The following is a 24,719-nucleotide window of genomic DNA, read 5'->3' on the forward strand; positions in this document are numbered from 1 at the left end:
TTTTTAAATGTGTCGTTGTAACATGCCCACATAAAGTATAACGTTTCTTATGAATAAAAGCCAATTATACTTCAAAACCGTGGGTGGCGCTGCTCTGGTAAGTACGTAAGCTCCGCTCCTCGCTTCCGGTTCTGAAACAGCGGTTCTGAAACGGCGGTTCTGAAACGGCTGTGCTGCGGGTCTGCAGATGGATATATCTCGATGAAACGTTTACATTGTTAAAGAGCGACCTCTGCCGAGCAATTGCCAGAACAAATCTAAAGGCAAATAGATTTTTGGAATGACATTGAATCATTTCCCATTTTTTAAATAATTATTTTCCTGTTTACCCTTGTAAAGCTGCTCTCAAACAGCCTTTGATGTATTGTATAAAGCTCTAGATGATTTGTCTTAGCACAACGTTATATTTACTTTAGTAATATAGCTACGTTCTATATATAAAATTTGGCTTGATTATTATTATTGTTGTTGTTGGCATGCGAAAAAAAATAATTAATTCATTCATAACTGTTTGGAGACCGTAAAAGCATCTCAAATCCCATGTGAGGCTGCATTTCCTAATTCCATCTATGCTTCGCACCGAAGCTCGAGAAGGTTCTGGAGCGCGAGGCGTTACATAAGAGCGACTGCGCGCGCGGCGCTCGGTCAGAAGAACAACAGTCACAGAAGCAGAGAGACGCACGCGACGCGAAACAGCGAGCGAACCGGCTTTTCCTTTTCTTTCATTCCTGTGAGTAATATAAAACTCATAACACACAAACACGGCTCGAGGAGCTTTATTCGAAGTATTCTCTAGAGTCGATGACTAATGTAACGTACAGTTTGAGTGTATCACTTTAGCTTTCAAGTAAGTTAGCCTATATCCTGTTCAAGCGACATCTTGCATTAACCTGCTCTAATATTGTTTAATGTATTATATGTATGTCTAGTTTCATGAATAAACATTGCATTTATTATGCCTTTTAACTAAGTCATAGGCAGACTAGGCAGGACTGTTGATATGGTGTGTTTCTGTTCTCTGTAGCTGATTCCTGTCAAAGATGGTTCGAGAAACCGGTTTCTACGATCTGCTCGGCGTGAGTCCCAAAGCCTCGCTGGACGAGATCAAGAAGGCATATCGGAAACTGGCGCTGAAATATCACCCGGATAAAAACCCGAATGAAGGCGAGAAAGTAAGTGGAGACTTACTGGAAACCGTATCATGTTTCACGTTGAGTGATAAATACAGCGACAGAAAAGAGAGGAACTTTCTGGAAGTGTCCCGAACAATCATGTGAGCTGCGTCATGCGTCTCTGAACATTGCTTTGAGATCTATCCGCATATATGAATGCAAATCATTCTTTCTAGTTTAAATTTTTTTTTACTATATATATTTTTTATCTTGTTTTATTTTATGTTGTTTTATCTGTTTTTACTTAGATATTTGTTAGAACTGTCTTTGAGAGGAAGAGACCAAACTGCCAATTGCCAAAAATCAACACAAATAAAAATCATGGAGGAAAAAAAAAGAAATCCAAAATATTAAAGTAAGAAATGACAAAATGTGATAAAATGACAAAAATATTAAATGGTTAAAGTTGGGGGGAAATTAAAAATCCTAATACAAAGTGTTGTAAAAAAGCCTAAGTGAAAGAAAAAAAAAAAAAAATTGAGGTAAAGAAAAAAAAAAGAGAAACGCTCAACAAGTGGCAAAGAAGAAAGGTAATCTATAGAATATAATAATAATAATAATAATATCATTTTAAAATACTAATACTATAATTTAGTTAATTATTAAAGGAAAATACCTGACACAGAAAGGCTTTATGGCACTTAGGTCTTCAGTAGAACTGAACTGTTATTATATGCTTCATGGAAACTGATGCATGATGGGAAGTGTTTATGCATGGATTATTAAAATCAGTACTATAAATATCTTTTCTATTCCACCAGTTTAAACTCATATCACAAGCCTACGAGGTCCTGTCAGATCCCAAAAAGCGGGATTTGTATGACCAAGGTGGCGAACAAGCCATAAAGGAAGGAGGCACGGGAGGAGGAGGATCTCCCATGGACATTTTCAACATGTTCTTTGGTGGCGGAGGCAGAATGCAGAGAGAAAGAAGAGGTGAGACATTTTATTTACTGCAGCAGGTGGCAGTGAGCAGCTGTGGTGTTTTGTAGCGTCCCCCCATGGGAAATTAATGAAAGGTTTTGGGGGTCTTAAATATATTTCGTGCACTTCAGTGTTTCATATCCTGGTTGTTGGTAGCTAATACTGTTCTTTTTTTCAGGCAAGAATGTGGTTCACCAGCTGGGAGTGACACTGGAGGAATTGTACAATGGCTCAACAAGAAAACTTGGTCTTCAGAAGAATGTGATCTGTGAGAAATGTGACGGTAAGAAGGTTACTAGTCTACTGAGTTTGTTAAATGGGAAGATTGTTATAATAATATTGTAGTTCAAGACCCAGTGGTGATTTAAATATATCATATGTAAATGATCTATTTTGCAGGTTATGGAGGCAAAAAAGGCGCAATTGAAAAATGCTCAACATGCAAAGGGAGAGGGGTTCAGGTCCAGGTGCAACAGATCGGACCGGGAATGATCCAGCAGATCCAGAGCATGTGCTCCGACTGCCAAGGACAGGGAGAGAGGTTCAACTCCAAGGACCGCTGCAAGAACTGCAATGGACACAAAGTAGAACGCAAGAAGAAGATTCTTGAAGTCCATATTGACAAAGGTAGAAGAACTTTGGATAGTTCCAGGCCTAACTACCTTCTAAAGTATTCTGGAAACATACTAATGATGGTCTTTGTCACAGGTATGAAGGACGGCCAGAAGATCACATTCCACGGAGAAGGAGATCAAGAGCCTGGACTGGAGCCTGGTGATGTTATAATCGTACTGGACTTGAAAGAACACCCCGTCTTCCAAAGAAATAATGACAATCTGATCATGAAGATGAAGATCAAGCTGGTGGAAGCGCTCTGTGGGTTTAAAAAAACAGTTCGTACGCTAGATAACCGATTGTTGCTCATCCAGTCAGCTCCAGGTATGTCCTATATACTGTATCTTTGTGTAGAATATGACTTTATTATTTGAGAATTATATTTTGATCAAATTAAACATTTAAACTATGAAATAAATAGATTTGGATTCATCTGAATTTTTATTATTTTTTGTTTTAGGCAAAGTAATAAGACCTAATGATGTAAAATGTATTCATAATGAGGGAATGCCTTTGTATAGAGACCCTTATGAGAAAGGTCTTCTCATCATACAGTTTGAGGTAAGGCAGTACTGCGTGTTACACATTTCAGCTAAACTAATCTGATTATATTACTATTATTATTTTTATTGCATTATGGTTTATTTTATTTGATGTTGCTTCACATCTTCTAGAAACGAACAATAGATGGCCTACTGCCAAGTTATAAATTAAATAAGACAAATTAATTTTAAATCAGTTTTTTGATAATTAATAACCATACTATTATATTACTAATATATTGTATTATTTTACCGTTTGTATTAAGATTTTCTTTGCCTCTTCTAAGAACAAAACTAATTTGGTATAAACTTATTTACTGTAGACATTAACTCAAAATACTGAAAATAAATAAAAAATATGATTATTATAATATTTATTTACATTTTAGTTAGCATCTTCTAGGAACAAAATTAATTGCTTTTAAAGAGAGCACTGCTAAAAGAAAAACAAGTTACTAATAAAACCTAATTGAATGCACATTAGAGTAATTTAATATAATGTGGGATTGTTTTGATAATTATTTAATTTCTTAATTGATATTTTATAGTATATTGCTTTGCAACTTATAGGAAAAAAAAAAAGTGTATATTAAAAAAAAAAAAAAAAAAAACGATAATAGAGGAAAAACTAGAAGGCAAACAATAATTAAATTGTAATTTGTGTTGAGCCGGTCATATCTTACAGAAGGCTTTCTGTTCCCTCAGATTGAGTTCCCAGATAAACACTGGCTACCTGAGCACATGCTGCCTGACCTGGAGAGGCTACTTCCTGTCAGAGATCACGTCATGATGTCAGATGATATGGAAGAGGTGGACCTGTGTGAACTAGACTATGAAAGACAAAAGAGAAACTACGGCGGTGAAGCCTACGATGAAGACGAAGGTCCCAGGCATAGTGGCGTCCAGTGCCAAACTCAGTAAATCTCATGTATAAGAAACACTGGTGCAATTCTTGTGTGACTGCAAATATACACCGAATATTAGGCCGGTTACATTGAATTCTTGCCGAGCATTATGTACAGCAAGAATTTCCTCACCAAGCCTTATGAAACGGACCATTTTCTTGCCACCATTGGAATTCTTTCTGAAGTTTCTGATGAGGAGCCAGGATTATTACTTTTTGTTTTTTTGGCAATTACCACCATAAATGATTATCACCAGACATTTAATTAAAGCATCTATTTTGGATAACTAATTAATTTACAAGTAAATTTTTGTAGTTGTTTAAATTTGCATGTAAATGTATTCCGTATGTTTGAATCTGTTTACTTTTGTATAATAATCTGTCGATGTGCTTTGGTTGAGTGGGTGCTGTACTTGTTTTTGTTTTTTTTGCCAGTTGAAAATCTGTATTTGTACATTTTTTAAGAATGTGACACACCATACATTTATTGCGTTGTTTCCTTCCTTAAAATGTGTTTTATTGTTCACAAATAAAACATTTAATTAAATCCCTTCTTTACACAACTGCCAAGTGATTTAAAGCAATTCAAAAATTATTTTCAATGTAAAACATTTACAGTTTATAGTTTTCTAGCTAATTGTATATTATATAAAACCCTCACATCCAATTTAAAGTCTGGGGTCAGTAAGATTTTTTTTATTTTTTTAGAAATCAATACATTTAATCAACAAGGATACATCAAATCGATAAAGTTATAGTAAAGAAAAATCCACTTTAAATAAATGCTGCTTTTTTGAATATTATATTCACAAAAGAATCCTGAGGAAAAAAAAGGGTTCCACAAAAATAATAAGTTTCGATAATAAGAAACCCTAATTAGTAAATTAGAATGATCTCTGAAGGATCATGTGACTCTGAAGACTGGAGTAATGATGCTGAAAAAAAGTATGCATCACGGAAATAAACTACATCATAAAACCAAAAAAGTTATTTTAAATGATCTTAATATTTCACAATATTACTGTTTTTTTCATCAAATAAACCCAGCCTTGGTGAGCTTGAGAGACTTGCCGAAAATCTATACCCTCCCCAAACTTAAATGGTAGTGCAGATAGATATGAAAGGTTTCAGCAATAAAAGATAAATTACATAACATGACGCCGAGGAGCTGAATATCACATGGGATGAGAAATTAAACTGAAAATGCAGCACTGACTGTTTTCAATATCTTTGTTTGGATTAAATTGCAGGATGCAATTGTATCATGCAAAAGAAACTGTATTAAGAAGCACTGAACTGATGGTAGAAAGAACCTGCCATGCATCATTCATAATCATATTTTAAGTCCATTCACTGTAATCAATGAAAAATTAAGGCATTAAGAAGTTGCACAAATCTTTGTATTCAAAGCATCACTTCATTTTCATTCTTCTCAGTGCTGCTTTCTTCTGAAAGAACAACCTATTTGAAAAAAGAAAATGCGTAGCTTGAGAAACTGGATCAAATATTGTGATTTACAGTTACTTATGATGTAAAAGCCTGGATCTGTTTTACAATCATTCAGCAAATACACACCCTCGGTCAGTCTTGCTTTTCCTCCTGTGGGCTGGCAGAGCACTGTTGAACACCCGACGCACAACACAACCGTCTGCGCATGACTGAACACAGTCGTGATCTTATAACAACCTGTAGGGAGAGAAACAGACAAGATAACATTTCCTACACGTGATATATTACACATGATAAGGCAACCAAACCTTTCTAATGAAGATCTCAAACCTGGGCATTTTACATCCATGAAGTACGAGTTGGGACTCTGCACAAGCCTTTTCTTCTTATGCTGTCTTCTTTCAATATCAAAGGACGGGTTCAGCAGATCTTTGGCCAGCTGTTAAAATATAGTTCACATTAGGGCTGGCTGTCACGATTCCTCGATTCAATTTGGGTACTGGGTTTGAAAAAGTAACAGATTGGATTTCATCCTTGTTGAGTAACTGTTTTGATGTCAACATATTTAGGAAATTACAGCGGCTGTAGCTCTTCCATCGTAAAGAAATGGCCAAATATTAAAGATTAAGCGGACATTTGAAATAAATGTTGTTTAGTCAATATTAAACAAGGAATAGATCACACTGTTAAAAGTGTAAAAACAATCTACACAGGCATTTGATATGATGCGTAATTATAATGTGTAATCTTCTGTTTATAATATGTATTTTACCAGTTTTGTTCAATGAAACCATATGATTACTTGCGTTTGATAGTTTATTTGAAATCATTATTATTGCCTCATTGCCATTATATATGAATTTTAAGTCATTTTAAAGGCTACTGTTCACTTAGGTCTATTTTTATTGCCAAAACAAAATTTATTATAATTATTCTATTACCAAAATATTCATTGGTGATAGCCCTAGTTAAAATATAGTTTTTTGTTTTGTATATAAAATAATTACAAATAAATATTACGATAAAATATGTACATATAATTACACAAACACATATAAATAGTTAGTGTATATGTACATACACACACACACACATATATATGTGTGTGTGTGTGTGTGTGTACATTATGTGAAAAGAAATGTTTTGAGTTTGAGTTTATTAAAATTACACACACAAAATATTTACTATAACTTTATATACATTTCATATAAGCAAGTATGTAAATACTTTAATTTTAAAAGGTGTGTAATGTAAATACTCTGATTTTAACCAAATAAAATATTTAAAAACATGACATATAATTCTGTTTTTCTCTCTAACACGCACCCCCCATAAAAGTTAATATACACTTCCTCCAACAATATAAGTCATTTGATTATGTTAATAATTAAATAATCTATTTAGGCAAAATTAGTTTATATTTATGTAACAAAAACACTACCGACTGACACCACGCTTCTTTGGACACAACAATATTTTTTCAACAGCCATATTGTTCACTCATCATTGTCAGTCTGAAAACTACAATACCATAGTTTTAAAAACACTGATAAAACATCGGTCTTATCCAAGCTATCACTTTACTGTGCATTGCACAAGTTTATGTATCACTCGTGTAAGTGAAACATTAGGCCCTATCTGAACCCTGCGTAGCACCTCTATGGTAGCACCACGTGAAATCACAGACTTTTCCCATGTTTACCGCACGGGTAAAATATCCAGCAACCGAGCTGATATAAAAACGCCAGACGATAGTTTACATTAAAAGCTGTCAAATGTGAGAATCGTTGTCTAGCTGAGGTAACGTACTTACAGGCATTGTGTGGAGCTGCTGATATTCACATTCGAGCCGTCGATCTGCTTCTCTCCTCGAGTCTCTCGATGAGTGCAGGGTTGCCACGCGTAGCTTCATAAAGCACATCTGACGAGACATGTCCAGGCATGCTCCATAATAAAACACGCCTTTATACATTATACCTCATATAAACATTACCGGGATTTCCTGAATATTACATTAACACGACAACGTGATTGCGAGCGAGTTGGCGAAATGTTGCTGTCAGTCAGCTCATATCTCAAAGAACATTGATCACAGCTTTACACAATAAAATTGTATATATATATATATATATATATATATATATATATATATATATATATATATATATATATATATTCATGCATTTAGCAGACGCTTTACATTGCATTAAGGCTAACAATTTTCTCCTATCATATAAATAAATAAATAAATAAATACATACATACATACATACATACATACATACATACATAAATAAATAAATATGTGTGTGTGTGTGTGTGTGTGTGTGTGTGTGTGTGTGTGTGTGTGTGTGTTACAAATTAAAAATTGTAACAAATCAAACCAAAACAAGTAAACCTTTTAGATTAATAATTCCCGTACTGGCAACATTAATGGTAATTCTCAGAGCTCGAGCTAATGAGATGCGGCACAGCTCCCGTCACTACGGGATACATTAACTTGTTCATTTTAAACAGTGGTGTTATTGTTTATTCTTATTTGACCTAAAGGCAAACTTTGAGTAAACCTACACTCAGCTGGCACATCTTGTGACTGCGTCCCTTAGTGGTTTTGAATGGCAGCACCACTTCACAATTATTTTCAATACTGTGGACAATAAATTGAAGAACGTCATTTTTTTCAAATAGATAAACAAAACTATCCATTTGGATACCGTTGTTTATTGCATTTTGTATTCATTTATTTATTTTTTTTTTTTTTGTAAATGAATGAGAAAGACAGTTGTGTATATTATTAATATTGATTTTTAAGTAAAACTTTGTTATTGTGGAAATTGAATATATATATATATATATATACAAAAATGCAATTAATCAATCAATAAATAAATAGTATGAAAATATCAAATTATAATAAATAAATAAAATAATTAAAATAATTAAAAAAAAACAATGTCCAAAGATTTTCTAAAAAAAAAAAAACTTTACTTTTAGTGTTAATTATCTGATCAATATCAGTAAAAAAAACTTTTAAAGATGTAAAAGTCTACACTTTTAAAACCTTACTTCGTGCAATGTAGCTTCGGGAGTCCGCCTAGAAACTGCACTGACCAATCACGCGGGAGACATGGCACTGACGTCACACCACGAGGCTCCGCCCTCGCTCGAGACCCTATGATTTGTGTGTCAATGCCTTGAACAAGGGAAACTGTGCAGTGTCAATCATAAAGGGAATACCGGCTCGGTAAATGGCGAAGACTTACGATTACCTCTTCAAACTCTTGCTAATAGGAGACAGTGGAGTGGGAAAGACATGTCTGCTGTTCAGATTCAGCGAGGACGCGTTTAACACCACCTTCATCTCCACAATCGGTCAGTTCACCGGTGATCTGGTAGAAGGGACTGGATGGTGTCCCGTTATCTGCAGGACAATAGTGATCAGATACAGTAACGCTGTAATAATGACGTTTCTAGTTTAATTTGCATTGGTAAAGTAGGTTAAAAAGCACCTGTGTGTGTGTTTTAATAAATCACGTGATTACGTGTTACATTAAAACATCTGGATTTGTTTAGAAATGCACAGGCCTATGAGAGACTCAGCTTGCTTATGTAGACATATTTAAACAAATATCTCTATCTATCTATCTATATATCTATCTATCTGTCTAGATAATTTATTTATATATCATTTTAAATATATATAGACAGATTTTATATATATATATATATATATATATATATATATATATATATATATATATATATATATATATCTGTCTGTGTACACACATATATATATATATATATTCCAGAAACAATGCTGTCAGCTCTGTGAAGGTGTGAAAGTTATATTTTGCTGACCAGTTCTGTATCTACTTTTAACCTGTCAAACCCTGCTGACTTATGGCCTTAAAGGTCATACAGGAGTCTACTCAAGGGAAACACAAACAGTGCATTGAGTTAAATAGGCATTTTGTGTTCACGCCGATGGACAGAAGCCACTCAGTACATTGCTGTTAGAGGTTTTGTTGTAGCATTCAGGTTTAAACAATGGGAAGATGCTGTTTTCCATATTATAATCATTATCATCCATATTATAGTAATTTTTCTGTGACCGTGAGAAAGAAGGAATGTGCATCTTCATGACGCAGAAAACTTTCTATAAATCATTGATAAGTATGCAGGGTGAAGAAGCTTGCTAGTGACATTGCAAATGCTCAAGTAACCATTTTTCTTTCTTTCTTTCTTTCTTTCTTTCTTTTCTTTTTTATTTATAAAAAAAAATGTCAGCATGATCAAATAAACAACAACAACAACAAAGTTAAAAAGACACTTTTTTTAATACATACACTTTAAAAAGTGATGCTACATAAGAAGTATTCTGTGCTCTTCAGTGAATAGTTAAACATATATTTACATATTTTCTCCTAGTGTGAAGAACATTTTTTCAGTATAAAGAACCTTTTGTGTAACGGAAAGGTTCTTCATGGAACCATAGATGCTGATAAAGAAACTCTTATTTTTTACATAAAAAATGCTATTTTTTTATATATATATCTTGAATATCTTATACAGTTTCAAATCTCAAGTACATTTTTAGACAAAATTTGGCTTAAGAAAATGATTTTGTTGTACGTGTGAACATTGCACAGTTGTCTTTCGTCGGCCTGCACAGAGACTTTAGTCATTTCCTTTGTCGGTTTTTCAATCTGATTAAAACGTCACCGCCCCCTCTGCCTTTGTTTGCGATGCTGTCTTGCAATGGGGTCTCTGAGCCTTGACTTTCTTTCAGACTTTAGCTGTATTTAAAGCCCATTTTCCATTCTCTGTTAAAAAGCAGCAATTTTGCTGAAATGTTGACGTTGAGATGTTAGAAATCATCACGGTCAGTCTGCATATACAACATTTTGGTACCAACATCAGCACGGGGTGCTGGGGAAAGTACAGTTTCTTTGTGCGGGGTCATAGTAGACTTGACCATGAACAGAGGGCTGTACTGTGTGAATCCTCATCATGCTCTTGTGATATTCGCTCAGCCCATCTCAGCATTCTTCCGCCAATGCAGCCGAGCTTATGACTTGCATCTGTTTTCTTGTGCCAGAACGCCCAGGACCCCGGTTGTGGACACTCTGCACTTCCCCTCACTTCTCTGAGGGTTGTGATATTGCTTAACTATTCTGCTTGATTAATTATGTTCCTCATTTTAGCTGTAGCTAAAAACTTCTGTTAAATTACTGAATGTAAATGTATTAAACATTTGTGTCATTGACTGACACTACATTATCTGACGAAAATGTGAATAGTGATCACTCAATCAAAACTCACCATCACGATACTAGAGTGTTGTGGATGGTTATGCACAACTAATATGTGACTCTGGAGCACAAAACCAACCTTTTGTCACTGGGGTATATTTGTAGAAAAAAACATTGTATGGGTCGAAATGATCAATTTTACTTTTATGCCAAAAATCTGACATTTAGCAAATTGTCTACTGTAAATTTATCTAAACTTAATTTTTGATTAGTAATGTGCATTTTTTCATATCAATTTTAAAGGCAATTATTTCAGTATTTTGATTATTTTGCACCCTCAGATTCCAGATTTTCAAATAGTTGTATCTCGGCAAAATATTGTCCGATCCTAATAAACCATACCTCGATGTAAAGCTTATTTATTCAGCTTTCAGGTGCTGTATATAGTACAGACCAAAAGTTTGGACACACCTTCTCATTCAAAGAGTTTTCTTTATTTTCATGACTATGAAAATTGTAGAGTCACACTGAAGGCATCAAGGGCTATTTGACCAAGAAGGAGAGTGATGGGGTGCTGCTCCAGATGACCTGGCCTCCACAGTCACCGGACCTGAACCCAGTCGAGATGGTTTAGGGGTGAGCTGGACCGCAGACAGAAGGCAAAAGGGCCAACAAGTGCTAAGCATCTCTCGGGGAACTCCTTCAAGACTGTTGGAAGACCATTTCAGGTGACTACCTCTTGAAGCTCATCAAGAGAATGCCAAGAGTGTGCAAAGCAGTAATCAAAGAAAAAGGTGGCTACTTTGAAGAACCTAGAATATGACATATTTTCAGTTGTTTCACACGTTTTTGTTATGTATATAATTCCATATATAATTCCACATGTGTTAATTCATAGTTTTGATGCCTTCAGTGTGACTCTACAATTTTCATAGTCATGAAAATAAAGAAAACTCTTTGAATGAGAAGGTGTGTCCAAACTTTTGGTCTGTACTGTATATCGCCACTTAAGGTCCAGGTTCAGGGTCACATATGTGAAATTGCATGTTAAATTATTTGTTCTTCACTCTAATGTAATAACCATGTTTCATTGACTAAAATGCCAACAAACAACTCAATTTTGACATTTTCTGAAGAAAATGGGATTGGTTTTTGCTCAATCACAACTCACATCCACTAAAGTGAAAGTGTGTGAACTTTTTTTATTTGACAAATGACTTAAGATAGAAGTCTCACTGATGGAGTCTAGCTAAATTTAGTTAGGTTTGTGCTTAAGGCAAGACCACTTATTTGGTATAAACCTCTAGTTTACCAGACCAGATCTTAAACCACTATATTGTTGTAGCATTAGACATTTTTCCACAGGAAAACCACACCACAGAGCAACTCATTTGACTAGTTGTGCAAGACATATTTTATTATTAATTTTTCTAAATTTGCACTGAATGCCACTTTTTGTGCCATACATTATCTTAAAATCCTTCATTGTGATTCAGTTCTTTATTAGAAATATTATCATCTCTTCACACCATCAATAGGTTTGAAAGTGAAAAAACTGAAAGTTAAAGTGATGTGTGGAAAAGTATGTCCCATACTTGGAATTCATGCTCTGCATTTCACCCATCCAAGAGCAAACACACACACACACACACCCGGAGCAGTGGGCAGCCATTTTTTGCTGCGGTGCCCAGTTTGGGGTTTGGTGCCTTCTCAAAGGTCTCGCCTCAGTCTGAGGCTTTACCCAATAGGCCATAAGGTCAGAAATACAGAGAACAAACTAAAATGCTGAGTTTATTGTTGCTTGGCACATTTGTGTGAGACTAGCTGGAATGCAAAAAAAACCCCAAAAAGTATTTGTCCACTCACCAGCAAGGCATTGATTGTTTCTCTTTTTCTCTGTTGCCAGGAATTGATTTCAAAATCAGAACTATCGAGATCAATGGGAAGAAAATCAAGCTGCAGATATGGTGAGCCGTTTGTTGGTCATGAATAAGCAGCGCTAAGTCCCATTTCATATACATCTAATTATATCGTCATTTACACTTCATCTTCATCACTTCATCAGGCATATTTAAAGCTGTGCAAACTGTTGGCATGTTATTTACAACCTAAACAGACTTTCTGAATATAGTGAACACAAAGCTTTTGCTCTTAATCAGAGTTCGTTGCTACAAACAGTTAGCTTTGAAGCTATTAGAGAAGAAACCTCTAGCATAAACACACACTTAATTAATCTTGCATGCAAATATAGATATTTTTGTCCAATAAAATGCTCTCTAGAATGAGAATACCCTTTTAAAAAAAGAAGCACACAATAATATACTTTAAAGGAATTTACTTAAGTGAATGTAATGGTTTCAGGTACTTGACTACATATTATTTGCAATTAAATGAGAATATACAGGTGCTGGTCATATAATTAGAATATCATCAAAAGTTGATTTATTTCACTAATTCCATTCAAAAAGTGAAACTTGTATATTATATTTATTCATTACACACAGACCGATATATTTCAAATGTTTATTTCTTTTAATTTTGATGTTTTTCTAACTGACAACTAAGGAAAATCCCAAATTCAGTATCTCAGAAAATTTGAATATTGTGAGAAGGTTCAATATGGAAGACACCTGGTGCCACACTCTAATCAGCTAATTAACTCAAAACACCTGCAAAGGCCTTTAAATGGTCTCTCAGTCTAGTTATGTAGGCTACACAATCATGGGGAAGACTGCTGACTTGACAGTTGTCCAAAAGACAACCATTGGCACCTTGCACAAAGAGGGCAAGTCACAAAAGGTCATTACAAAGAGGATGGCTGTTCACAGAGCTCTGTGTCCAAGCACATTAATAGAGAGGCGAAGGGAAGGAAAATATGTGATAGAAAAAAGTGTACAAGCAATAGGTATAACCCTGGAGAGGATTGTGAAACAAAACCCATTCAAAAATGTGGTGGAGATTCAAAAAGAGTGGACTGCAGCTGGAGTCAGTGCTTCAAGAACCACTACAGATGTATGCAAGACATGGGTTTCAGCTGTAGCATTCCTTGTGTCAAGCCACTCTTGAACAACAGACAGCGTCAGAAGCGTCTCGCTTCAAAAAGGACTGGACTGCTGCTGAGTGGTCCAAATTTATGCCCTCTGATGAAAGTAAATTTGGCATTTCCTTTGGAAATCAGGATCCCAAAGTCTGGAGGAAGAGAGGAGAGGCAAACAATCCACGTTGCTTGAGGTCCAGTGTAAAGTGTCCATAGTCAGCGATTGTTTGAGGTACCATGTCATCTGCTGGTGTTGGTCCACTGTGTTTCCTGAGGTCCAAGGTCAACGCAGCCATATACCAGGAAGTTTTAGAGCACTTCATGCTTCCTGCTGCTGACCAACTATATGGAGATGCAGATTTCATTTTCCAACAGGACTTGGCACCTGCACACAGTGCTAAAGCTACCAGTACCTGGTTTAAGGACCATGGTATCCCTGTTTTTATTTGGCCAGCAAACTTGGCTGACCTTAACCTCATAGAAAATCCATGGGGTATTGTGAAGAGGAAGATGCGATATGCCAGACCCAAGAGTGCAGAAGAGCTGAAGGCCACTATCAGAGCAACCTGGGCTCTCATAACACCTGAGCAGTGCCACAGACTGATCGACTTCACGCCACGCCACATTGCTGCAGTAATTTAGGCAAAAGGAGCCCCAACTAAGTAGTGAGTGCTGTACATGATCATACTTTTCATTGTTATACTTTTTAGTTGGCCAAGATTTCTAAAAATCCTTTCTTTGTATTTGTCTTAATTTAAATTCTAATTTTCTGAGATACTGAATTTGGGATTTTCCTTAGTTGTCAATTATAACTAACAAAATAAAAAAATAAACATTTGAAATATTTCAGTCTGTGTGTAATTAATGAATATAATATACAAGTTTCACTTTTTGAATGGAATTAATGAAATAAACTTTTTGGTGATATTCTAATTATATGACCAGCACCTGTATTAGTTTAAATTTATATTAAAGGGATAGTTCATCAAAAAAAGAAAAGAAAAGAAATATAACCCCATTATTTGACTTCAAAAATCTTCAAACCACTTTAAGGCCTCCTTAAATGCTTATACCTATATATCAGTTAAATCTTGTAAACACAGGTACCGGAATAAAACATTGATTTTCAAAATCTTATAAGTAATATGTCAAATATATAACCACACAAAATTATAAATGGTAAAATGGACATTTTTCATTCTGTTTTCCAATCAGCTAGCAAGTTAACAGTTAGCAGACAAGCTTTGTGTATTACTCATCAGTTAACCTGCTAGCTTAGCATACCAGTAACCTGTTACCATAGCATATCACAAGCCCATTAACCTGTCATCTTATCATACCACCAGCCTTTCAGTCAAATTAAAAAAATTAGCCACTAACCAGAACTTATGCATACCTTACATATAAGTTATTGCTAATATGACGGAAATGACGTCACACACTGTGGCTGGTCTTCCTGTTCAGTTAGGTGACTTATGAAGGATGAGAAATGCAGACAGTAGTGTCATGGACAGGCTGTACATCCGTACCTCTAAAGATGTTTAATTTAATAAATCTCTGTAAACGAATGTGAAGTGGTAAGGCTGAGCGGGGTGACAAAGGAAGGAAGGAACGTGTTTGTGTGTGACTGTCTGATTGTTTTACAGGGACACAGCAGGGCAGGAAAGATTTAGGACGATCACCACGGCGTACTACAGAGGCGCTATGGTAAAACACCATTGGTTACTACTCATGTCTGTGTAAGTGTAGATCGCTGAAAATGCATTTTTCATATATTTTCACATATTTCTGCTTGGCTTGTTTTCAGGGCATTATGTTGGTATATGACATCACCAGCGAAAAGTCATTTGAGAACATTAAAAACTGGATCCGCAACATTGAGGAGGTAACATTGAGGAGGAATATGTTCACATATGTGTCTGGTAACATGTTGAATTGATAAAGTATCATCATTTTGATTATAATACAGATTTGGTCCAGGTTGGGGGGGTCCATATTAGGGGGTCATTGAATTATAAGTTTCCTAGCCACTCTGTAAATTTATACCAAATATAATTTATTGTTTATTTGATACATTTGTTAGAGAACTTCTTAATTACTCATTTCAGCATGCATCATCTGATGTAGAGAAGATGATCCTCGGAAACAAATGTGACATGAACGACAGGAGACAGGTGTCCAAAGAGAGAGGAGAGAAAGTAAGGCCTCTCATGTCTTGCAAGCTTACAGTTTTCCATACAAATAATACATAATTTAAAGTAAACAATATAAAATGAATCTATTAAAATGAAGAATAAAGAAAATGCTTTTTATTTTAAAATGCCATTCTTGTAACATTACCTGTATATTATAGGTATGTTATTTCGAATCAGATATACAGTATCTTGAGTGAGATTGGTTATAATTTTTTATTATATATTTTGCTTTTTTGTCCAGTTGGCAATTGATTACGGGATCAAATTTTTGGAAACAAGTGCAAAAACCAGCATAAATGTCGAAGAGGCCTTTTTCACACTTGCTAGAGACATTATGGCTCGACTTAACAGGAAAATGGTGAGTGTTTTTGTAAGGTTTTTTTTATTTAATTTTTTGTGTATTTTACTAGATATAATTTATTATTATTTGCTTTAAAAAAATCGTTACAATAAATCACATTTTAAAATGGTATTTTATAACTCCATATTTTATAACAATTTTAAAACTGCATTTAGTTTGATATTAGTTGAGCTGTTACAAAAAGTGCAATACTGTGACGGTGGGGCGAAGGAAGGACTGGAAAAAATAACAGTTAACAGTTTTAATAGAAATAAATAAACAAACAAACAAACAAGAAGGGATAATGATGCAGGGAAGACGACAATTCAAGATGGTGGGGAGACGGTAAGTAATCCAGGTGAAGATGGTTAGACGGCAGCAGGAGAGGATGGCACAGGAACTCCTCTTGGAGTTCCCAGAAGGGCCTACCTGCTGATTGTAGTCATCAGTAAGGGAGTGATCCAATATGTCCCTAGCAGGTACCCAGCTCCTCTCCTCCGGACCGTAACCTTCCCAGTCCACCAGGTACTGGAATCCTCGTCCCCTCCATCTCGAGTCCAGAATACGATTTACCGAATAAGTTGGTTCCCCATCTACAAGACGTGGTGGCGGGGGAACCGGAGTAGGCAGATTAATACATGCATAAAACACGGGTTTAATTTTGGACACATGAAAGGCGGGGTGTATCCTCTTGTAGGCAGGAGGTAGTTTAAGGCGGACTGTCACAGGACTAATGATCTTGGTGAGAGTAAAAGGGCCGATAAATTTGGGAGCTAATTTGTTAGAAACGGAACGCAGAGGAATGTTTCTAGTAGAAAGCCACACCTTTTGACCCACGATGTAAACGGGAGGCTTTGACCGGTGGCGATCGGCCTTAGTCTTAGTGAGTTCCCTCATCCTGAGCAGAGTCTCACGGGCTCTGGTCCAGGTGCGGTGGCACCTCTAAACAAACGCGTGAGCAGAGGGGACCGTGACTTCAGATTCCAGACTGGGAAAGACTGGTGGCTGGTACCCTACACTACACTGAAATGGAGAAAGGCCCGTAGCTGACACTGGCAACGAATTGTGGGCATACTCCACCATAGAGATTTGTTGACTCTAGGAAGAAGGATTCTTGGAGACCAAACATCACAACGTCCTCTCTAAATCTTGGTTTGCTCGCTCAGATTGTCCGTTACTTGATATGTAGGCGATGATAACCCGAAGACAAGCTAACTGACGATCTTAACAATTTGCAAAACTCTTTCCAAAATTTGGATATGAACTGAGATCCCCTGTCAGAAACCACATCTACCGTGAGGCCATGAAGCCGAAAGACGTGATCTAGGACAGTGACCGCTGTCTCCTTGGCTGTAGGTAGTTTGGGCAAGGGAATGAAATGTGCCGCCTTCGAGAACCGGTCCACTATGGTCAAAACGACCATCATGCCATTAGAGGGCGGGAGGGCGGTAACAAAATCTAGAGCGATGTGGGACCAGGGTCTCGAAGGGACAGACAGCGGTTGAAGAAGCCCATCAGGAGGTCGGTTAGATGTCTTACCACTGGTGCAAACTGAGCAACCCTTGTAAGGCCGCCTTAACCTTCGACTCGACCTCCCATATGAGTGCTGAGACCACTAATTTCTCAGGCAAAAACACTCGGGAGTCACCGGGCGGGCAGAGGGATCAAAAAGACGTGACAAAGAATCGGGTTTGACATTCTTGGAACCTGGGCGGTACGATAAAGTAAAATCAAAGCGACCGAAAAAAAGTGCCCACCGAGCCTGCCTGGAATTGAGTCTTTTGGCAGTTCTAATGTACTCTAAATTCTTATGATCGGTCCAAACAATGAAAGGTACCCCTGAGCCTTCCAGCCAGTGACGCCACTCCTCCAACGCTAATTTGATGGCCAACAACTCTCTATTGCCAATGCCATAATTACGTTCGGCAGGAGCTAAACGATGAGAAAAGAACGCGCAACGATGTACCTTATCGTCCGATACAGCATGTTGGGACAACACTGCTTCTACCCCCACCTCTGACGCGTCGACCTCCACCACGAACTGCTGTGTGGGATCAGGGGCCACAAGGATGGGAGCCGAAACGAAGTGGCTTTTGAGGTTAGTGAACGCAGCCTCAGCTGCGTCTGACCACCTGAACGGAGTACTGGGAGAGGTTAAGGCTGTCGGAGGTGAGGCTAGTTGGCTGAAATTGTGAATTAAACGCCGATAGAAATTGTCAAACCCCAGAAACCGCTGTAGGGCCTTACGGGAATCTGGAGATGGCCAATCTATCACAGCCTTAATCTTGTCAGGGTCCGTACGTATTCCCCCGGACGAGACGGTATACCCTAGGAAGGGAGCAGACTGTGCATGGAATACGCATTTCTCCGCCTTGGCAAAAAGCCCATTCTCAAGTAACCTCTGGAGCACTCGTCTGACGTGTTGAACGTGTTCCTGTAGAGATGAAGAAAAAATCAGTATGTCATCCAGGTAAACATAAATAAACTGATCTACCATGTCTCTCAACATGTCATTAACGAGTGCTTGGAAAACCCCGGGCCAGTTGGAGAGCCCGAACGACATCACCAAGTATTCAAAGTGCCCTCTGGGGGTATTAAAGACAGTTTTCCATTCATCCCCCTTCCTGATGCGGACCAAATGATAAGCATTACGTAAATCCAAATTTGTGAATACAGATGCTGCCTGCAACCTCTCAAAAGCTGAAGACATGAGTGGTAATGAATAGGTGTTCTTTATCGTGATGTTGTTCAGCTCTCGGTAATCAATGCAAGGTCACAGAGAACCATCCTTCTTACCCACAAAAAACGAGGCACAACACGGATGTTGATTATCCCATACCGCCGTCCCCCATAGGGCGGCCTTGCCCGACAGTAACGTGATGTTCAAATGCCACCTTTGATTCCTCGGTGGCGAAGGTGCATGTCTGTATAGCGAAATGCATTTAACACTTGGTTAAGAAAGCTCTGCAAAATGTTGGCTCACCAGAATAGGCGCCGGAAGTCGCGGCTCTGACCGGAAGTGGTCCTGGGGGTTCTCCCGGGGGACGGACGGCGCAGGCGGTGTGATGGGCGCAGTGGGAGATTTGAGCTGATGGATAGCGCGTCCGGTGTTAGAGATGCTCTCCTGCTGCTGATCCATGCGTTTGCCACTGTGGTGCATAAAGTCTGTTAGAGTGTTGGTGCTTGCTGCTTCCATATTGGTGAGATCGTTCTGTGACGGTGGGGTGAAGGAAGGACTAGAAACAATAGCGAGCTTAACCTGTTAATTGTCACCCCGTCCCGTATACGGGATGCCTATATTGACTATACTATATTACAATCAAATCTAATCTAATCTTGACAAACTAAATATCGTTGGAAAGGTATAAGACTCCCAAATATATATTTTACCAATATTTTTAGTTAAAAATTATGTAGGAAAAGTAATAGATCAATTTATGACAAGAGTGCACCCTCAGAAATCTTCATTACAAAAGGAGTTTTTACCTTTATTTAAAAAAAAAAAAGACTTCCTCGTTGCCTTTTTCTCTATGACATTTTAGAAATCACATCATCAGAGGTTATATATCATTTTAAAACATAAAATCTCAAAATTCATCCTTCAAAACCCATTTTAAAATCAGACATTGCATTACCAAATCAAAATCATGTTACAAAATGTTTTCAGTCATGAATTATAAAAATGTAGGTTTGTATAATGCACATTCAAGTCTATCTTCAAAAACGTGAGTGACAGTTATCAGGTTAACAGTTTTAATAGAAATAAATAAACAAACAAACAAGAAGGGACAATGATGCAGGGAAGACGACAATCCAAGATGGTGGGGAGACGTTGAGTAATCCAGGTGAAGATGGTGAGACGGCAGCAGGAGAGGATGGCACAGGAACTGTGATAGTGCGGAGAGTGGATGAGGTTCCGGGGAAGACACGGACATCCAAACGCACACACTGAAGCAAACAGACAAGGTAGCGATATTAAACAACGATCTAACAAACACAAGACGTGAGAGAAACCAATATATAGGGGATGAGTAATGAGTGACAGCTGTTGCTGGTAACAATTAATGGAGACGCCCACAAACTAATCAGTGCAGATGCGAAACACACAGACTTCACCACAAAGTGCAAACACCCCAAGATCACAGTTTACCAACCGTGACAAATACTTGATATCATTAACGATTAATTGTACATCAATTATTAAAAATTGCTTACAATTATTTTAATCATGGATCATTGTTACAATGAATCACATTTTCATGAACAGACACTACTGCAGGTGAAAAATTATTTTATAATTGCATTTATATTTATATCGGTTCAGTAGTACAAAAATTCGCAGGATTACTTTTTATTTTATTTTATACTATTATATACAGTTGCAATCAAAATTATTCAACCCCCTTGACCTGCAAGACATTTTGCTGTAGAGAACATTTTATGAAATCAATTCAACAAAGGCATCAGTAGAGAAAGTTTGTTAATACACTTTTGAGTGATTCTGAGAACGGAACACTGCTGAATCATGATAAAATTCAAATTGGCTTTAAACATGCATGTTCAAAATTATTCAAACCCCTTTGTGCAGAATCTTTTATTCTTTAAAATCATCAATAAACGCTGTCTTTAAATGTTTAGAAGCTTCTGTCACCTCTCTACTGCAGTCATGGCAGATTCCTCGCCTGAAAAAATCTTTGGTTTTCACATTGCCACTGCCAAAATGGCCTGATACTTCAAAGAATCCATGATGTCCTTCATACAGTCATGGTTTCCACTTCCTTCTACAGTAAAGACACCCCATAACAGGACTGTTCCACCTCCAAGTTTGACGATGGAGGTGTTGTTCTTCTGCTCATGAGCTTTGCCTGTTTTGCAGCAGACATACCGCTGATCCATGGGTCCAAAAAGTTCCAGTTTCGTCACATCACTCCATAAAACATTCCTCCTGAGCTCCACAGGTCTACACAAATGAATTTTATCAAGTTCTAGTTGGCCTTTTATTCTTCTTGATCAGTAGTGGTATTCAATATCAATATGACTCAAAATGAAGGCCATACTTGTCTAGTGTTCTTCTTACACACTGCATTGAAATGGTTTTCCTCCTTTAATAGGGTCATCTTGCAAGTCTTTGGCTGTACATTGCAGATTTTTCTCAGTTGCTTTGATTAAACATTTGATGATATTGTGCTTTTTTTCAATACCCTCAAAGGTTTTCTGGTAAAACACATTTTAAGCTAAGGAATTAGGGTGAGAACTGTGTCTCTAGGAACTTTCAATGTCTTGGAAATCTTCATATAGCCTTAGCCTTTCTAAAGTAATACAATATTTATTCTCTTTAGTTTTTATGAGATCTCTGTTGACATTTTTGCTACTCAACTTCAACACACATGCATGGGCTAACTGTATGTGTAACAGCTCAAGCTAATTCTGTTTTTAATAGAGTTTCTAAAAGCTTAATTATGTTTTGAGAGTGTTTTATTCCCCACCATGCAAATAGGTGATTTAAAAACAGCAATGTTGAATAAGGGTTGAATAATTATGACATAGCCGTATTATAAAAAATCTTATAACTCAAAATATTACATTATATATTGACAATATCACTTTAAATATGCCAGTGAACTGTTATAGATGCAATTTTTATTTTATCCTGGATCTTCAGAAAAGCTTGTATTTGTAAAGTACTGCAGTCTCTGAGGGGTTGAGTAATTTTGATTGCAACTGTACATTTTTTTGCCAACCCTAATATAATTATCATAATAAATTATTTTTAACATGTTTTAACAAAGCAGATTTGAAATGTTTCTATTTTTCTACTGACTAGAATGATGGTGGTCAAGCAGATGATGGGGGGCCTGTGAAGATTTCAGAGAAGCGCTCCAGAAAGCACAGCATCTTTAAATGTGCTCTGCTGTAACTCGCTGTGTATCTGCGACAGCCAGAAATGCTCTGCTGGTATAAAATATCACATGAGCCCCTGCAAAGAGCTGGACTATCAGGCTCAAGAATGGATGAAGGTTCGTGTTTCCAAGCCTTTAAAGTCAAGATGGAACAGAGGAATGATGCAATTTGAGAGATTTAGGTTCACTCTGTGGTTGAGGAAATAGGAAATGTTTCCATTGTTGTGTGATGATAATCAAGATGAGTATGTCAAAAGATAATGGATCAGATATGAACGGTTTTGTTTTTAAATGTTTTTGTGAAATATTCCTTGTGGACACGGCACATGCTGTCTTAAAACATTTGCTGTTGAAGGCTTAGATGTATCTTGTACAGTATTTCTGAATTAGTCAGTGAGTCTTGTTGTAATATGTGACAGAGTGTCCTTTATACAGCATATAAACTGCGTTCTTGCACTCGTTAAAAAAAATGAATAGAGATCTGTAAAATGCAATTTTTGGAATGCTAGTGGGTTAAAAGCACTTTACATGTGTTTTCAAAGAGCTCTCCTCACAGGCACATGTGCAAGAATAGCACAGACAGTCATCAATCCATCTGCAGGAAGGTTGCAAAGATAGAACATTATGGCTGCAGTGCATGATGGGGAGAAGGAACATCTTCAGGTCAGGTATCAAAGGCAACACATCTTACCTTGCAAAGTCACCCATAGGAAGTATGTGTGTTTGACACAGCCAAACCTGAAAACCATCAGTGTAAAGAAAATAAGATAAATTGGGCCTGTGTTGTACTATAGCTCATTAGCATTAGGGTGATAAACTATATGGTTTATGTTCAAATTCAGTCTAGCACTGATTTGTGAAAAATTTGTGAATTTTTTTGAATATGAAGATGATCATTAATTGTTTATTTAGCATTAAATGATCAATAATTATTTCATTCATGTTTTAATTTGAAAACAGGCAGCTTGGCCATGTGAAAGCATGTATAGAGACTAAGGTCTTTATGTCAATGCTACAGTTTGTTTTGTATTTTGCATAGCAAGAAAGCTTAAATGAAACAGTCAGTTGACAAAAGGTGGTTTTATATGTTTTTCATGCTTGTACTGTCATGTGTAGTTGTTTTTGTCAAAGGATGCAGAGTGAATGCAGTTGGTTAAATTAGCACTTTTGTTTTCAAACGTGAGACATTTTGGTCTCCTATTCAAGCTGCACTGATAGTTGTGTCAGATGAAGTAGTATAGATTACAGCAATAAAACGTCCCCATTTGGGAATTCTCTCTTCCGACTAGTGCTGATATTGGGAACCTTAATGCCTTTGAACTGTATCCATTAATCATTTGTAAGTCACTTGGATAAAAGCATCTGCTAAATGAATAAATGTAAATGTGAATGTAATCTAAGTTGGACTGGATACCACCTAAGTACACTGAATGAAAGCTTTAGTTATCATTATTTTACTTTGACAAATGTACCGTATATCATGACCACTGATTTTCAGATGGGACCATTGTTATGCATGAATTTTTTTTCATATTTGTAATTGTATGACCGAATTTTTAGGAGATAACTTCGTTATTGGACTCTATAATGCGATCGGTTGCCTGAAAAGTTACTATATGCTCATTCAAACGTGTTAAAACCTTAACAAAGAAAGTGTGAACAAGAATTTGAAGTGTGATTTTATTAATTGTAGACTTTTATAACCAAAGTAAATACTGTATGAACCTGTCTTCATATTTTTCAGCTTATTTTTCCAAGTTTTGTCTTCTTTCTTCCAGCAATTCATCATCTAGTCTTTTCCTTAACAATGAACAGAATGTGCCATTCATACAACTTGCCAACTACAAACATTTTGCGTTGAGGTAGACTCATTTTGTCCTTTCACTTTGCATAGCCTTACTTTTTAGCCTTAAAACCCTTAAAAGTCAAGTCTCTTGAATTATACAGCATATTGATTAACCTCCTTATGGTGATTTAGCTCATTATCATTATCAGAGTCACTAAATTAAAGATGATATTTTAAATGTTATTGAGAGGCAAGACAAGACACAATAATGATTCAAGAATGTTTATATATGAATAAATAAATATATATATATATATATATATATATATATATATATATATATATATATATATATATATATATATATATATATATATATATATATATATATATATATATATATATATATATATATATATATGTCATTTTTGCGACAACATCACAACAGCTCCAAAGCGAACCCCTTTTCCATCAGTTGCTGCATGGATAAGAATGGGTTAGGGATATATATATATATATATATATATATATATATATATATATATATATATATATATATATATATATATATACATATGTGTGGCGAGTGGGGCGGGGCCG

The 24,719-nt window shown here is 36.4% G+C and overlaps 3 protein-coding genes across 6 annotated transcripts; 2 read left to right on the forward strand and 1 right to left on the reverse strand.

Moving 5' to 3' along the window:
- Positions 1-604: 604 nt before the first annotated feature.
- Positions 605-4,704, forward strand: dnaja (DnaJ heat shock protein family (Hsp40) member A). 3 transcript variants are annotated; one of them, XM_026239181.1, is made up of 8 exons: positions 605-730; positions 1,025-1,172; positions 1,934-2,108; positions 2,275-2,379; positions 2,496-2,723; positions 2,805-3,035; positions 3,172-3,272; positions 3,959-4,704. In XM_026239181.1, exons 2-8 carry the CDS (start codon positions 1,041-1,043, stop codon positions 4,172-4,174), a joined length of 1,188 nt encoding a protein of 395 aa, XP_026094966.1. In that variant the 5' UTR covers positions 605-730; positions 1,025-1,040; the 3' UTR covers positions 4,175-4,704. The 3 variants fall into 3 exon arrangements, with proteins under 3 accessions (XP_026094966.1, XP_026094967.1, XP_026094968.1); XM_026239182.1 differs by lacking the exon at positions 605-730 and adding an exon at positions 1,421-1,527 and having other exon boundaries at positions 1,133-1,273; XM_026239183.1 differs by lacking the exon at positions 605-730 and having other exon boundaries at positions 1,149-1,273.
- A 130-nt stretch (positions 4,705-4,834) lies between these two features.
- LOC113067007 (40S ribosomal protein S27-like) lies at positions 4,835-7,574 on the reverse strand. Its single transcript, XM_026239184.1, has 4 exons — positions 7,420-7,574; positions 5,937-6,045; positions 5,733-5,843; positions 4,835-5,618 (listed from the first exon to the last, which is right to left on the reverse strand). Exons 1-4 carry the CDS (start codon positions 7,537-7,539, stop codon positions 5,590-5,592), a joined length of 369 nt encoding a protein of 122 aa, XP_026094969.1. The 5' UTR covers positions 7,540-7,574; the 3' UTR covers positions 4,835-5,589.
- Positions 7,575-8,748: 1,174 nt separating this feature from the next.
- On the forward strand, positions 8,749-24,062 carry LOC113067008 (ras-related protein Rab-8B-like). Of its 2 annotated transcripts, XR_003279260.1 has the most exons (8): positions 8,749-8,978; positions 12,768-12,828; positions 15,545-15,605; positions 15,706-15,783; positions 16,007-16,096; positions 16,335-16,451; positions 22,258-22,450; positions 22,876-24,062. XR_003279260.1 is itself a non-coding variant. In XM_026239185.1 (7 exons), the coding sequence occupies exons 1-7, from the start codon at positions 8,855-8,857 to the stop codon at positions 22,348-22,350; spliced, it is 624 nt and encodes a 207-aa protein (XP_026094970.1). In that variant the 5' UTR covers positions 8,750-8,854; the 3' UTR covers positions 22,351-24,062. The 2 variants fall into 2 exon arrangements, 1 of the variants encoding a protein (XP_026094970.1); XM_026239185.1 differs by having other exon boundaries at positions 8,750-8,978; positions 22,258-24,062.
- The last annotated feature ends 657 nt before the right edge of the window (positions 24,063-24,719 follow it).

Source organism: Carassius auratus, chromosome 50 (assembly GCF_003368295.1).
Source record: "Carassius auratus strain Wakin chromosome 50, ASM336829v1, whole genome shotgun sequence".
NCBI classification, from domain to species: Eukaryota; Metazoa; Chordata; class Actinopteri; order Cypriniformes; family Cyprinidae; genus Carassius; species Carassius auratus.